General features: G+C 29.5%; 1 protein-coding gene across 1 annotated transcript in view; it reads left to right on the top strand.

Annotated features, from left to right (window-relative positions):
* The window catches only part of LOC113551462 (protein Wnt-5b-like), a 64,238-nt gene that overhangs the window by 34,760 nt on the left and 13,543 nt on the right, over window positions 1–15,935 (top strand). Inside the window, exons 2-5 of the mRNA XM_026953713.1 lie at window positions 1,726–2,141; window positions 5,717–5,897; window positions 11,432–11,543; window positions 13,008–13,110. Coding sequence (XP_026809514.1) covers window positions 1,726–2,141; window positions 5,717–5,897; window positions 11,432–11,543; window positions 13,008–13,110 — 812 coding nt within the window. The remainder of the gene's footprint in view (window positions 1–1,725; window positions 2,142–5,716; window positions 5,898–11,431; window positions 11,544–13,007; window positions 13,111–15,935) is intronic.

Genomic DNA, 15,935 nt, shown 5'->3' on the forward strand with positions numbered 1-15,935 from the left:
CCGGCGTTTTATGATTACCGCTCGCGCGCGCTCGGTGAAATATAGTTAGTTATACACGGTCGAACGAATGCAAATGAAATATTAACTCCCCTCGCCTTATACCGCTGCCGCTCCCGTTGCACAGTCCCGCACTCCAATACTATATACGACTATACCACCATCCACCACCGCAACCGACGATGCCGCCGTAGCCACCACCCGCCACTTCTGCTATTACTACACCGCACAGTCGACGGTATATTAAGTCGTTATACTTCCCGCCGTCTCAACCCTTTGCCCGTCATCTCACTGCACCGCCCACCCGGAAACGGGCTTTCGCTGCATGTATACATAATAATAATAATAATAATAATATGTACGTTTACGATATTTTATAATATATATAATTGCCCTCGGGTCCTCGGTATATGCGAGCAGCAGACGCGCACACTCCGAGTGTATGTACACACCGAAATATATAACATTGCTTATAATAGGAGAAGATATATGTGTACGTAAAATACATAATATATGGCATTTGCCGTCCCGCCTTTTACCCCGTCATCTCGCGTGCACCGGCTATACGCCGCGTAGAACATAAAAAGCTCTACGAGAAGGCCCGACGTCCGCCGCGCGTGGACTTAATACCCTACAATATTATATTTACAGACTTATACGCTATTAATTGTATACGGACGATCGGTGTGATAAGCGTACTGTCGGCTGTAGGGCGGAGCTCGTTATTCGAGGACCACGGGAGCGTGTAGACGTTTAACTAATTGGGTGTCCTCTCGGACCGTTTCGTTTTTACTCTGATGGAGATTATATATTACGATAAAATATGACAAGTTACGACCTATATTTTGCTGATCTGATTGACACGACCACGCCTCTCCGTACATGGAAATCTGTGCCTAATACGCCTGCAGGGGCGCACATTGTGTGTATATAGGTAATTGTGCAGGGGTGCATTCATTTCAAAATCGTATTCGACGTAGCAAAAAATATGTTTCGTGCCGATTAAATGTTATCGTGTGTCATAAATATATTGTATACAATTAAAATAAAGATTACTGTAAAAGTATGACATTTTATCGTTAACATAATATGGTAGCACTTTTCAGCGTTTTCTAGGGACTCTGATGCTTTCTTGATGCTTCCTACGCCGTCCCGGTCCTCGGATGAATGTTCCATTTAATTATGTAAACACAATAATATATGAAAATTAGTATAATTTACTTTTACATATCAGAGGCGTGCTAACGAAATAAGCGTGTCATATCCCCACTCTCTTAGGCTTATTTTTGTCTATTGATTATATATATACCTGTTACCTATATAACATATCGTTTAATGTTAATAAAATATAAAAATTAACGTTTTCAATATTTTTTCTGTATGTTTATGTTTTTAATTTTTTATACAAATTAAATTGTTTGTTTTTTTGGAATAATATAGTCTGAGAATAATTGAAAATTCTTATTTTTACTCCTTTCTGCAAAAAAACTGAGCACTGCTTTACAGCTACATATTATTGTATTATACCCAATATTATCGTGTATGAAATGGCGTAACTGTTTTAAACACACTAAATATGTTATAGATATATAATATTGTGATAATAATTGAAAGTAATACATTTATTATATGTAAACACATTATTTAACTATAATTCAGCAATGATTTAACAACGGAATATTATATTCAATAATAATCGAACGCTTATTTATGTTACGTGTGTTGTAGGCACTTCAAAGAGTCGCCGTCGTACGCACAACAGGTGTCGTGGACGCCGCCGGAGCCATCTCGCGGCAGTGTAGGGGTTGGGGGCGTCGATGTCTCCGTAGGTGAAATTCGGACGATGGTAGGCGGCGGCGGATCGATGAGCATGATGGGAGATCCGTTGCTCGTATCACCGTCGTCGTCGCCTTTGCCTCCGGCGTTGCCTACGGATCCGCCGCCAAAGTGCAACAACGTGACCGGTCTTTCTGCGGGCCAGGCCAAGCTGTGCCTGCTCTACGAGGAACATTTGGCCTCTATCCGGTACGGTGTACAAGCGGGACTCGCTGAATGCCGAGCGCAGTTCTTGCACCGACGGTGGAACTGTTCCATGACCGCCGAAAACGTTGGTGCGCCGTTCCTCGGGCCCGATTTGCAAACAAGTACGTACCAATTAATTATATGACATAATATAACAGAGGACATGTAATTTCTAAAATATTCTTTTATAATGTATTATGTGAGTTTACCGTGTATATAACATTGATGAATTGATGCCGTAAATTTACCTACAAGACTCGCAGTTAAAACAATGGGTTGCGTATATACCTTAGAATACCCAAATACTAAAAATGTCTCAAACCTATAAAACTTCTCGGCATTATTGACGCGTTTGTTATTTTTGGTAGAATTACAATTCCTTTTAGGGTAGTTAGGAATTTTCTAGGATCTAGTCTATTAATCGTGGATTTTTTAAAATCAAAATAAATTGATAAATATTATTTGTGCAACAGTTTGAAAACAAATAAGAATCGTGAAATATGATTAGTAATTTAGCCAGTAATGTAGCATTTAAGGAGGCTGGCTGCAGTTGGTGGGAATTGTATTATTGTTAAATTTATTTTAATGGAATAGAGTAAATAAATGGCATAACACCATTGTACTTATGCGATAATATTTATCATTGTCATTTTCATCTCTCCGTCTGAGGTCTAAATTTCAGGCGTAAAAAGAATATGTGGCATATTGGCAGATCTATTGTGAGTGTGTGAGATAGCCATGAAGAATCGCAAGTATTCGACAGTCGGAGAGATTAAAGAGTTTCAGTCGATTCTCGAACGGAAAAATTAGGGACGAAAAGTAAAAGCCAGTCCTGTAAATAGTTATATAGTTAGAATTAATAGTTGAGTATTAAATAAGAAATAAATTAAGTTTAATAAATATAGTTAAATTAGTCTTTATTGTCCTTGTTAAATAAAATAAATTTGCACGGTAGTAAAAGGGGTGACGTTACAGTACATATGCATATTTGGAATTATACTAAAAATCAAGTTTTAATATCTTATTGTCTTCAATCGCTTAAGTATTTCTAGATAAAGTTTTTATTTCAATTTTCATTTCTTTTAGATAAAGTAAATACATAAATCTAAAAATAATGCGGTTTATAAGACAAAGCAATCGTCAAAACAATAACTTATTATTCAGTTTCCTTAAAAAAAAAAAATCGAAACTTCATATTCATTAAAAAGTGTTGAGTGTACCAAAAATATTTTATTATATTATTAAGTTTAACGCAAATGTAAATATTTTTATTTCATATTCGAGTGACAGTTTTTAATACATTTCTTTTTTGATAGGGGAAAAAGTGCCATATATTTCATCCAAGAAGGGATGTCCATTTTACAGGGGACAAAATATGTCCCCCCAAGTTTAGTTATATTCATTTTAACCGAATAAGAGCAGTGGACAAAAAGGGTTCTGTCCTTGTTTTTATTTATCATATTTTATGCACAGACACGTAATCTAGAAAGAGTGTGAGTGTAGTTTATTCGCAATAGCGTCATAAAGAGGTATATTAGAATTTCGAATGATGTTGTTTACAGCAAAACTGAGTAAAATTAAGTGATGTATGAATCTGAGTCATTTATAATATAATTTTGCTTTTCCTTTAATAGCGTATAAAACATCTTTAAAACCTAAATTATACACATTATAGGAAATTTATTGATCACGTGTAACTATAGAGTTTGTCTATGTAATGTTAAATCAAAATAAAGTATTACAATTTTATGTATAGTAACATTAATTTTAACCAATATTTTTTTATGTTTAGTCCTCCGTGCTTTGATCCTTTGTAGCTTACAAATTAGGTGTAGTTTGGTTAGGACTAAGAAGGTGCTCTAAAAGCCTTGGAGATAAAAAATTAAGGTCAAAACTTCCTATTAAATCATAAGCATTAATTCAAATGACGAGATAGTTATAAAATCAAGTAGTTTGTCGTATACATATTTTATTATGTAATCAATACTACGAGAATATTCATATAATTACCTATCTTAATATATTCAAATTATACTGAGTATGAAATTATAAAAAAAATTATTTCAAACATGAAATAATTAATACAGAACTACCCAGTATATCCGTATAATATTATTTGGGTTTTTGGGTTGATATCTCTTAGATCCTTAGTATTTTTATGTTTTAAATTTATGATAAAAAATAATTAAACAATCTCTGAAACGTCGTGTGGGCCAACCTCCTAAATAATGTATGAATTGAAAAATTGATTAAATATGCGATTTGAATATTAAACAACTTTTTGTTTTAATCATCAATAAATAAAAATATAAATATATTAATTTTACTGGTTAAAATGTATATGTAATATATAGGCATATAGTTTTTGTTTTAATTAATCAACTGCATAATTGATAGGTCAATGATTTATTTTATAGTGTGTACTTTATTTAATGCTTTGTTGTACCTACGTATGTAATGTATTATGTAGTCAACATTTTACTATGTACTTTAATATGTTCTTGGGTAATATATGCTGTAAAATTTTAACATTGTTAAAATTAAGACAAATATGACACACATATTATTAATCAATCTCAGTTCTAATATATTTTATTACCAAGGTTGGTTTCCTAATTTAAAATGTTAATTCTTTTTTTATTTGTTTTATTTTTTCATTGTAATTGTTGTGCTATAATAAATATATTTTTTTAAATAAAAGCACTTAAAACCTATTTATTATCCTTGAATACATAAATATAATATAAGAAATCAAATTCGAAGTATCAAAAGGTATCTTAAAACATAAAATCAGTATAGACTGTATAAAATATATTAGTATACCTATGAATGTATTTATTTTATATACTGATTAATGAACAGTTTAAATTTCTAAAGCTTGCAGGAATTACCGAAAAAATATCGCTGATATAATATTTTATTAAATAAAATATTGTGGAACCAATATATCACATAGAATAAATATTACCAGTATAAAATATAGCTGCAACTTAATTATAATATTATAATTATTATTAAATATTATAATAGACAATCTTATATATTTCAAATGATATAATATTGTTATAATAATAAATAGAAGTGTGTTGACAAAAATGATAAAAATATATAGAATATAATAAAATTAATGTAAGTAGTAAAAATAAAATATTAATATTAATGAATGTTAGGAGATAATAAATGTGTTTATATAAATAGTGACTATAGGGTAAAATAAACATACCTATATGTGAAGCATTTAACAATGGATTTGCTCATTTACTTTCTGCTCATCGTTCTTCAATATATTAATTTAGAGATGTCAATTAAACCTAACTGAAATTAAATAAAAAGAACAAGGTAATTAGTTGGACTGAAAGAGTAAAAAAAATAGTTAGAGATTATTCAAATCGAAAGTTCGAAGATTATGGAAGATTAACAATATTATATTTTTTGAAATACATAAAATTGTTTATTTAAGTTTTATATATTATATTATAGATATATTTTAGTTTAATTTCTGTTATATTTTATACCGGCGATATTTTTTCGGCATATCAGACTGCAGTTGTAGCTGATGGTAAAGTATAAACCAATATGTTTATACTATTTAAATAGTATAAATGTATTATTTTGATTTCCATTTTGTAGTATTTATTTTTGATTTAATGCGTTTAAACCGTTTGGATTCAATATTATGTGTTTATGTCGGTTACAGACAGCCGCGAGGCAGCATTCGTGCAAGCGATCAAAGCAGCCGGCGTTGCGCACGCTATGGCCCGTGCCTGCAGAGACGGTCGTTTAAACACGTGCAGTTGCTCGAGATCGGGAAGACCAAAGGATTTGAGAAGAGATTGGGTTTGGGGCGGTTGTGGAGATAACATGGAATACGGATACAAGTAAGTGTGTTTTTGAAATTTTTCAAAATAGTTTTTCATTATAGATGTGAAAATAAATACCCTTATTTTAATTAACATGCACAACACAGTTTTAAAATTTCAAAACTATTAGACTGGTATAATTAATGAAATTAATGTTTAAATATATTTTTCATTTAAAATATATCTTACAAAACGTGTATATAGAAATTGCTTCAATAACCGCAAATTGTATGCGATTTTAATTTTATTAAATATTAATTATAACTAGCTTAGTGGTTACGCTGGAGTCGAGTAGAAATTATTAAAATATACTTGAAATTATGATGTTTAAACTCTTAACAATTAAAACACGTCTTTACAACATTAACAGATCGTTTACTCAGATTTAATTTAACTTTTGTTCCTTAACGTTAATAACAATTATGTACAATATCAGAATAAACAAGAAAAATAATTTTAACTATAATATCAGCAAAATTGCTTTAACTTGTTTTCGTTAAACCCATTTTATATAATATTATGAAAAATGTCTTTATATATATATATATATATATATATATATATATCATTAGCTATGTATATTACATAAACCAATTGACTTCGACTGAATCGTATACAGTAAATATTGACTAAAACAGAAAATAAAAACAATGCAATCAATCAGATCAAACAGGCACATTTTTAAATGACAGATTGTCAGCTTATATGAAAGTCATTACAATTCTAAGCTCTTAGACCACCATGAGATGACAGTTGTAAACTCCCGTTCTCGTATATATAATATGTATATGTATAGAGTTAGTTATGCCATTGTTATTTCTTATTTCCTTATATAGTTATATGAAATGTACAGTGACGTGGAATTTCTTATATTTTAGAAAATGTATGAACCTTATCGAATTTATGTAATGATTGAAAAATGATTTTACCTTTGATATTTTCCAAATAGATATAATGCTATTAAGCTCAAAATATAATAATTATCAACTGTTTAATTCTCACTTATCTATTATAATTTTAATTATAAATACATTAAACCTAACTTAAAAATACCATAAAAATTAAGTACTTACTTAAAAAAAGTATTTGAATACTTTTACTCAAATAGTTTAGAACATTGAACAAATGTATTCAATTTGTAATGTATGATTAAACTAGACGCGTATACGTATTTATTCGCATCACTAATTATATTTTATATTATTAAAGCATGATATTATGTACAAAATGTTACTTAAAAATAATAAATAAATAATTAAAATTTCTAATGTTGTGAAACGATATTGTTCATATAATTTATTATATTACCTAAAAAATTCAAAATTGTGTAGGTAAGCATTAACAAATTAAAAGTAAATAATGATGTAAAATGTCAATGCCTTGTAATTTATTACTTTTATTATAATGTAAAGCACGTATGTATATATTCAGAAGTTATAACAACTACCTTCCTACTTACTTATTATACATTTATTTTGTTATGTTTGTAAAAAAGACAAAAAAAGAATTCGTTCGATTAACCGAAAAATTGTTGTCCACGAAAATGTGTAAAGCGATAACGCAGACAGGAGGTCGTAAAAAAACATTTTTCAACGTAGGTAAGAAACACTTTATAGTTGAGTTTTTTCACTGTTCCCGTTTCTGAAAATATAAATAATCGCTAACCAGGTAAATATTTCCAAACAGATAGCTAAAAAACTACTTTACGCAACGCGTAAGAATATTTTTTGCCCGTCACGTGAAACTGGTTTGAGTTTTCGGTGGAGGTGCAATAAAAAATTTATTGAAAATAGAAAAAAACATTTTTAATAATTAATGTGCAGCTTGTACTTATCAATTGCACATTATTTATTCGAATGTAATACATATTTTATTTTATTATATGTATATTACGAGACAATAAATAATGCATTTACAAACTAAGTAGTAAAAAACACAGGCGCTACAGATATTTCATTAATATCAGCCAATGGTACTTACTGGTGGTGTTTTTGGCTAGCCGAATTAAGTACAATATAATATGAAGATGCGATTGTATTATAATACAAAATGATTATATAAAATTTTATAATGGAAGTTTATATAGGTATAAATAAATATGTAGTTCCAAGTGTTCTAACTCACTATATATAGTATTTATTTTTATTTGTTTGAGGGCAGATGAAATATATGAATTTCGGGGTATTCCCTTTAGTAGTGTTTTTTTTTGTTGTTTAAAGTTATTGGCCTGTTTCTTTCTTTTAAAAGCCTGAATTAGATAAATTACGTAAAAATCACCTGATGTATACAGAATTTTTACGTATAAAAAATTATCCATTTCAATAATGCATAATGTATACGTAAGTATACCAACAATCTAAATAATAGTTAAGTAATATAATATTATAAAATATAATGTAATAAAATTGTATATCAAATTTAGAATAAGTAAAATAATATTAAATATGGGTCTTGTGTATGAGTTCATATGCCTTTGAGCGGTTTTCATTAATTAAATCATAAAAAAATTATTAAATTGTAAAAATATAAAAATATATATATTATAATAGCTTCTATATTTGGTCTCAATTATGCCACTTGTATAGGTATTACAATAAATTATATTTGAACAAGTTTATTATTTACTTATACATATAACAGACATTTATAATACAGTAACCTAACATAGGAAAAGTACTCTTATTATTGTTCATAATTTCCTATATTTTATTGTAATACTATTTATCATACTTATATTATAAATATGGTAGTTTTTGATAGAAAATTCGGAGGTAACAATTTAAAATTCCCAATACTTTATAAAATAATTGTGAAAATCCACAGAAAAAAATTGGGAATTTTTATATTCACGGCTAGTTTTCTAAAAAATCGATTTTCTTATTTTGTTGTGATTCTAAAACGAGCAGTCCTATGGATACCTACTTGAAATTATCGTTGTTTTAAAAATTACATTAACATTTATAAAATGTTCAATGCTTAAGGCTTGTAAATTATATACAAGAATCCTCATAAGTTATTCATTCTATAAACAAAAAATCTAAAAATATGACATTTTTACTATTTTTATTGTTATCATTTTTAAACGTTTTTTACTTTTTTGAATGATAGTAAAGATTATATTAATATCATACACTTTTAACTTAATATTTTGAAGCAGAATTTTTTTATATATTGAAATTCTCAACAAAAAAAAGATCTGCTTTGAAATAGGAAATTATTGTTATAATATACAATAATATGCACCCTTATGAACAAATTCTAATAGTCTATATACTGTCACAGTCATAGCAACCGGACATATACAATCGCAATGCCCGCTTCCCGCTCAAACCACCACAATTGAGCGGTCTTTTTATGTGTTCAGTATTCATATATATATATATATAAATCATATACGTATACGGTATACGAGAACTACGGCCGATAGCCAATTATACCAACATATATATTAATAATTAATATTATACATAAAGATTATTATTGTTACCGCTTTATGATATGCATATATGTACCTATATATACCCACCACATCGTATAGTTTATACTTACAATATGATATAATATAATGTTGTTATTATTATTATTATTATTATTATTGAGTCATGGATTTATAGCGGTCTGGAAGCTGTTAAAATAAATATAGGTTCTCTCGGAGCACACATAATATTAAAATTCCTACGGTGTGTACCGTGACTGCGAGAGGCCATTGTTTTCATCGTGTACCTATAATATTATACGCACGACCGATCTATTGCTTCTTAATGGGAACACCGGCTAATGTATAGTACTTATAGGATAACTGGTAGTGGCGGCGGTAACCCTCGTAATTACAATATAATTTTCGGGCGGGTTGTCTAAAACCAATTAAACGGACAGGTCCCGTCGCGGCCACGGCATTTACACCCATTGGCATTATATTATATACATGCGTGTAGGTGATTTTTATTTCGGTGGTAATTTTTAATATAATATAATAATATATACCTGCATTGTTGGCGTTGCGACGCGTGACGTAGCGGACTTACCGCGACCTCCTGCTTCAATTATATCGTATGTACTACAGGTGAGAAGCTGACGTATCGGCTTGATTAGCTTCCGGAATAGTATACATATATATATAATAATATTATACTAATCAGCTCTTACTTACCCCACAACGATTAACCGCGTGGTATAGATGGACGTTAACATATTATCTCAAATATTTCGAGTAATAATAATAAGCATAAAAAAAAAAACAGAAACATATTATAAGTAGGTACAATCCATTTATTTTGTAAAATAGGTCTATATATATTATAGGTAGGTACAAAATGCCATGATAATTTTTTAATTTTTTTAACCTAACATAAACATAGTAATTATGAAGTTGGGATGTTGGGAGTACGGACTGCGTTGGAATAAATTCTAAATTCTAAATCGAAATTATAGTTGTCAAAAAGTCATATATTATTATAGCCGTAGCTTGGTCAAGTGTTACATAGACGGGTCTCAGAACTTGTACTTAATAACTATTATAGTCATAAACAAAATATATGGGTTCGTACCGATTAATTATCGACTATCGTCATCCATAATTTCGTATCTATAACGTTCAATGAGAATACTACTTATGAGTGCTGCGTGAAAACGATTAACAATATTTATTAACCGTTTATAATATATTATGTGTGCGACGTATACCTACTCACACGCGCACACACACACATACATATGTAATCTGGTATTCTCGATAGATTTTTTTGTTTATATACAATTCCTACGATAGAATACAAATTATAGCTCAAAAATTCACAACGTTGGAAGAAATTCTAGTATCATTTAATTACAAATAATTTGTACGTTAACTATCTCTGGTATTTAGAAACATAATATATTATGCATTAGTTTATTTTTATTTTTTTTGTGTAATTATTGACTGCAGTTTTGATTAGTTATTTTACTTTTACTTGTTATACTATTTTATGAAATATGTAACTAAATCTATAACTCATAAGTGATTTAAATACAAGAAAACCAAGATACATTTGAGTTTAACCATTTAACTTACAAATTTGAAAATGTTAGATATATAGATTATATATAATTTACAACCATGAAATACTGTTGAGCTTAAAAAATGTTAAGATATTTATAAATAATATATTACAAAATATTGAATAATTATTTATGACATTGAAATGTTAAACCGGACTTGAAATAATTGGATAAAGGAAAAAAATAATTTGATTTTTATAGAAAAAAATTGTGAATTTTGATTTCAATAAATTCATATATTAAAGATGGATATGTTTAACTTGAAGATAGAAAAATATAATAAAATATATTTCAGAAAATATTACATACACACATAATTAAAATGTATATTATTACGTCGTATTATTAGTGTATTAATACAGTTATGCATGGATATCAATTTATAATAAAAAATGAGAAGCAGGATACTAATGGATACTTAGTGATTTTAACGCTAGTGTATCAAGTTCAATATTACAGTAATATAAAATACAAAATTATGTTTGTTAATAATATTTGTTATTTGTTGTATTTAGGTTCACTAAAGTCTTTCTGGACGTTAAAGAAAAGGAGAAACAGTCGAAAAATGGCTCTTCGGAACAAGGTCGAAACTTGATGAACCTGCACAACAATGAGGCTGGCAGACGGGTGAGAAAAGCTAATTTTGTAATATAATTAGTAATACATTGCATATATGTATACTATCATTAAACGAAGTGGGCAGGAATATCGCTCGCGTACCTATATCTATATTATTGCATATTATAATGATTTATTATTTCCTAAGTATACAGTCTTATGTGTAGTGGGTTGGGCCCAGTAAAATTGCTACCACACTATATATACATACCATGCGGTAATTTTCAAAAAGATCCCGCGGTAGCTGGATAGCACGACAAGCTATTATTACGCGTGCGGTGCATATTATGTCTAATCATTTTTAACCAATTTGTCTTTTTAATATCGGTACTTTCCATATGCGCTTAGTGTTTACGGACGAAATCTGTGGTCATTGGCTTGTATATACGTACGGATGAGGTCATGCTCGAAGTGGATTCGAGTAAAATAACATAAAATATAATATATAAAATATTTGTAATCAAAACTTAAAAACGAGTTAGGTTTTCATGTCACTGAGCACATATTATAATCAAACTATGCTAGTTAATTTTTATTTTGATAAATAATTTTAGTTTGTATATTATACATACAAAACGTAATTATTTACAAATTTATACGAAAATATAATTTAATATTATAAAAAACACGCGATGTTGGAGCTGTCTCGTAGTGTTTCTATGAATGGGTTTTTAGATAATTATATTCGCTTATTTGCACAGCTATGTATAGGTATATGACATGTGTATATCATAGAATATAATTTGTATGTCTATCAAACAAAAAGTAATTCACTTTTTCACGTTTTTTATTAGAATGATATTTCTTGTTTGTACATTTTAATAATCTTAGCTCAACAATTTAAAAAAAGGATGATGTATCGATGCCTGATTGTCATTGGGTTTTTTTTCTATTAATTTATTTAATTTATTCTATTGAAGACAATTTGACAAGCATGCGTATAAGATAATTTATTATTGTGCGTATATGTTATATAGTTAAATGATACTTCGTCGAATGTTTAACGTTCTAGTAATTATAGTGAAATTATGTACCTACATAATATACATTTTGACGTCATTTAAGTGGTATATGCATATATTTGATTATTACCACTATAGTACACACTATATTTTGTATAAACTAACAGTTTTTGATTAATCAAGATGTTTTTTTTTTTTTATTATAATTAAAATATTAATTAATATTTGAATATTATAGCAATGTAGACAATTTAATTGAATACTGATAGTAAGCAACTTATCATTTATTCATTTTCGTAAACAATTGTATTTTAGAATTCAAAATTAAAATAATAACGCAAATGTTGTGAATACTAAATATTAACGGACAAAAATGAAAACGGATTTCGCAAAATACTAAAAATGAATAGCAAATATCCTTTAATCCAGAAGATTCGTGTTATAAATGTTTATTTCCAGGTGTTTATTTTGGTTTGTTATTAATGTTTGTTACGTCAACTTTGTTGTGTAGGCTGTGCTCAAGAAATCCAGAGTCACATGCAAATGCCACGGCGTTTCCGGTTCATGCAGTTTGATTACGTGTTGGCAGCAATTACCATCTATTCGCGAATTGGGTGAGTACCTGCCCAGCCGTTGGTCGGATGAGTTTTTATTATATAATTTATGATACACTAATTATGCCTTAAATAAAAACAACAAATTATTATATGACGGAAATTAGGAATTCGGTCGACGACAACGCCGATTTTATCGACGGAAACGGGTCCCATGTTTACTATATAGCTCATAGTTCTAGTTTCATGCATTAGACCTAGTATTATTATTATTAGTAGTAGTAGTAGCAGTAGCAGTAGCAGTAGTGGTAGTAGTAACAGTAGTAGGTAATAATAAAACGAGAAATACAAAACGTCGTAATTTGGTTCAAACTCCAGATCACAATTATTATCATTATAAAGGTAAAAGGATCAACATGATGACTGATGATATATTGATGCCTAATATATATAAAATAATTATACATTTATATGCATCCGTTCTCAGCCACACGCATGACTTCCAATAATAATGGAATTTGAACTGTTTTTTATGTGATATTTCTGTTCAATTAAGTATAATATAATATACATATAGGTTACATACGTGTACTTATCTTCATGTATACCTTTTATATACCTAATATTTAAATGTATAAAGTGATACGGATAGAGTACCTACGCCATATAGGATATGATATATCCTTTAATATTTTTATAGTGTTGTGTTTCGGGAACCTGTTTAACACCAACTCCACAGTACCTCCACCACTATCATCGCCACTTTATAATATAATATGGTATAATATACGACAATAGTATTATATATTATAGTTGTATATCATATATATATATATGTATATATTATTATAATATGGGAAAGTATAATATATTATTCTTAAGTGTATTGGCTAATACTAATTAGTATAATAATATTATTATGGTGGGAACAAATATATCGGCGGCAGCCAGCGTGTGGTGGGCGCGTGTCTTGTAGAGTGGTACGATGGCGGGTGGAGAGGCGGCAATTAATAAAATCCATTAGGTCGCCAAGTAGACAATTAATCACCAGTATTGTGCGTAGGTACGACATTCCAAGAGACTCATCTCAGTGCTCCCCACCGCCGCGAGACACCAGGCGTATAGTTTGCCGTTTTTTCTCCTCTTAACATGTAAATCTGTATATTTATGTGACGTTTTGATTTAAAGGTCTTCCGTCCTTGGACGGTATTGGAGTGGTTTTATTATTATTATTATTATTATTATTCACGAGTTACGAGAATTATTACGCGCGACCCGCCGAATGTCGAATCGACTGCTGCTGCTGCGGGCGTCGGAGATATAAATATAGCATCGGACGTGGTACCTATCGACGATTTTCGATGTTCCATTAGTCTCAACGACGTACAATATTATATAGTGAGTCATATCTAACCCAACTTAGGCGGGAGATGCGTGGAGGCCGTTCTCAACGAAATAATTTGTGACCGAGACGCGTATTATTATACGTAGTATCGTAAATACTGTAAATATAAATATATAATACATTTTAATAATATTATAATATTATATATTACATTACGCGCAATGTCGAAAGTGAATCCAAGTATCGTGCAAATAACCGGTACAGCCGACGTGCCTTACATAGTATTGTGTGTTTAATAATAATTTATAAGATGTGTATTGTGTGTTATGTGAATGGATAACTGACGACACCGGAAACTATTTGATGGGGCGGTAGTTATACTAGTCCGGAGTCCCTCTAATGTGATTTTTATCAGAACGGGTTCGGCACGTGTTAAATTATTACTGTCGAACGCGCCACGTGAGAAACGCGTATTTGTAATGAGCATTTCATGGCGGCAAAACGATTATAATTTTATAAATTCTGAATTTTACCCGAAAAACAATTATAGTAATATGTTATCATTGATGCATCTAGAGATGTTAGGGGTGTTAAAGTTATACAACTGTTAAGTTAACTAACCCCCCAATTTTAGACATATTAAGTAGGCATGAATATTAGGTCTAAATTGTTTTTTTTTTTTTTTAAGAATAATTTAATATTATCCGGTGGAAACCACAAAAGAATACAGCACTTTCAAAAAATGTTTTATTTATTTTTTCGTAGGGTTTCGGTTTATGTTTTTCAATATTTGACATAATTTTGCTGATTGTTCACGATTTTTTACGACTATAATCCTTAGTCATATTCGCAATCATACATAGGGTTAGTTCTTAAATTATTATTTAATGTAAGTTACATGTAAAAAACTTATATTGGCAGGCGAAAGCAGGGTTTTCGTTTGGTTATGTAAGACATAAGATAATGTTTCTTGTCAAAAATCTATTTTAGCCAGTTCCTCATTATGGAATCTATATCTGTGTAAATTATGAATTAAAATGTAGTAAGGTTTCCAAGTTTTTAGTTGGTGTACTTTGGTAGGTATAGAAATCCATATTTTTTTTTTGTGGCGGGGGAGGGATTGAGGCTTCAACAACTGTAGCCATTAGCCTGTGGTACTGTGGGGGAGGGTGCTGTAGGTTTTTTTTATGAATTTTTTATTAGTCCAAAATGTGTCTGATGTAGGCAGATTTAATTTTACATCCAAAGAAGTTTTACAAAAAGTCAAGAAAATTTAATATTATAATGTTTTACAAAAATTGAAATGGGTATTTTTAAATTTTTGATTTGATTAAGGTAGTAGGTGTTTTTAAAATGATAACTGGTAATTATTTCCGTGATGTTTTCTTGTACATAAATACACCATATGATATTTCGGTATATAAATATTTTTAAATTCTTAATTCTAGAAGATTCACAATTTGATGAATTGATTTATTTAGTTTAAATTGGTTTAGTGATTAAGCCTTTATTTCTTTTCAAACACATCGAAATCGAGATG

Source organism: Rhopalosiphum maidis, chromosome 2 (genome assembly GCF_003676215.2).
Source record: "Rhopalosiphum maidis isolate BTI-1 chromosome 2, ASM367621v3, whole genome shotgun sequence".
Taxonomy (NCBI): Eukaryota; Metazoa; Arthropoda; class Insecta; order Hemiptera; family Aphididae; genus Rhopalosiphum; species Rhopalosiphum maidis.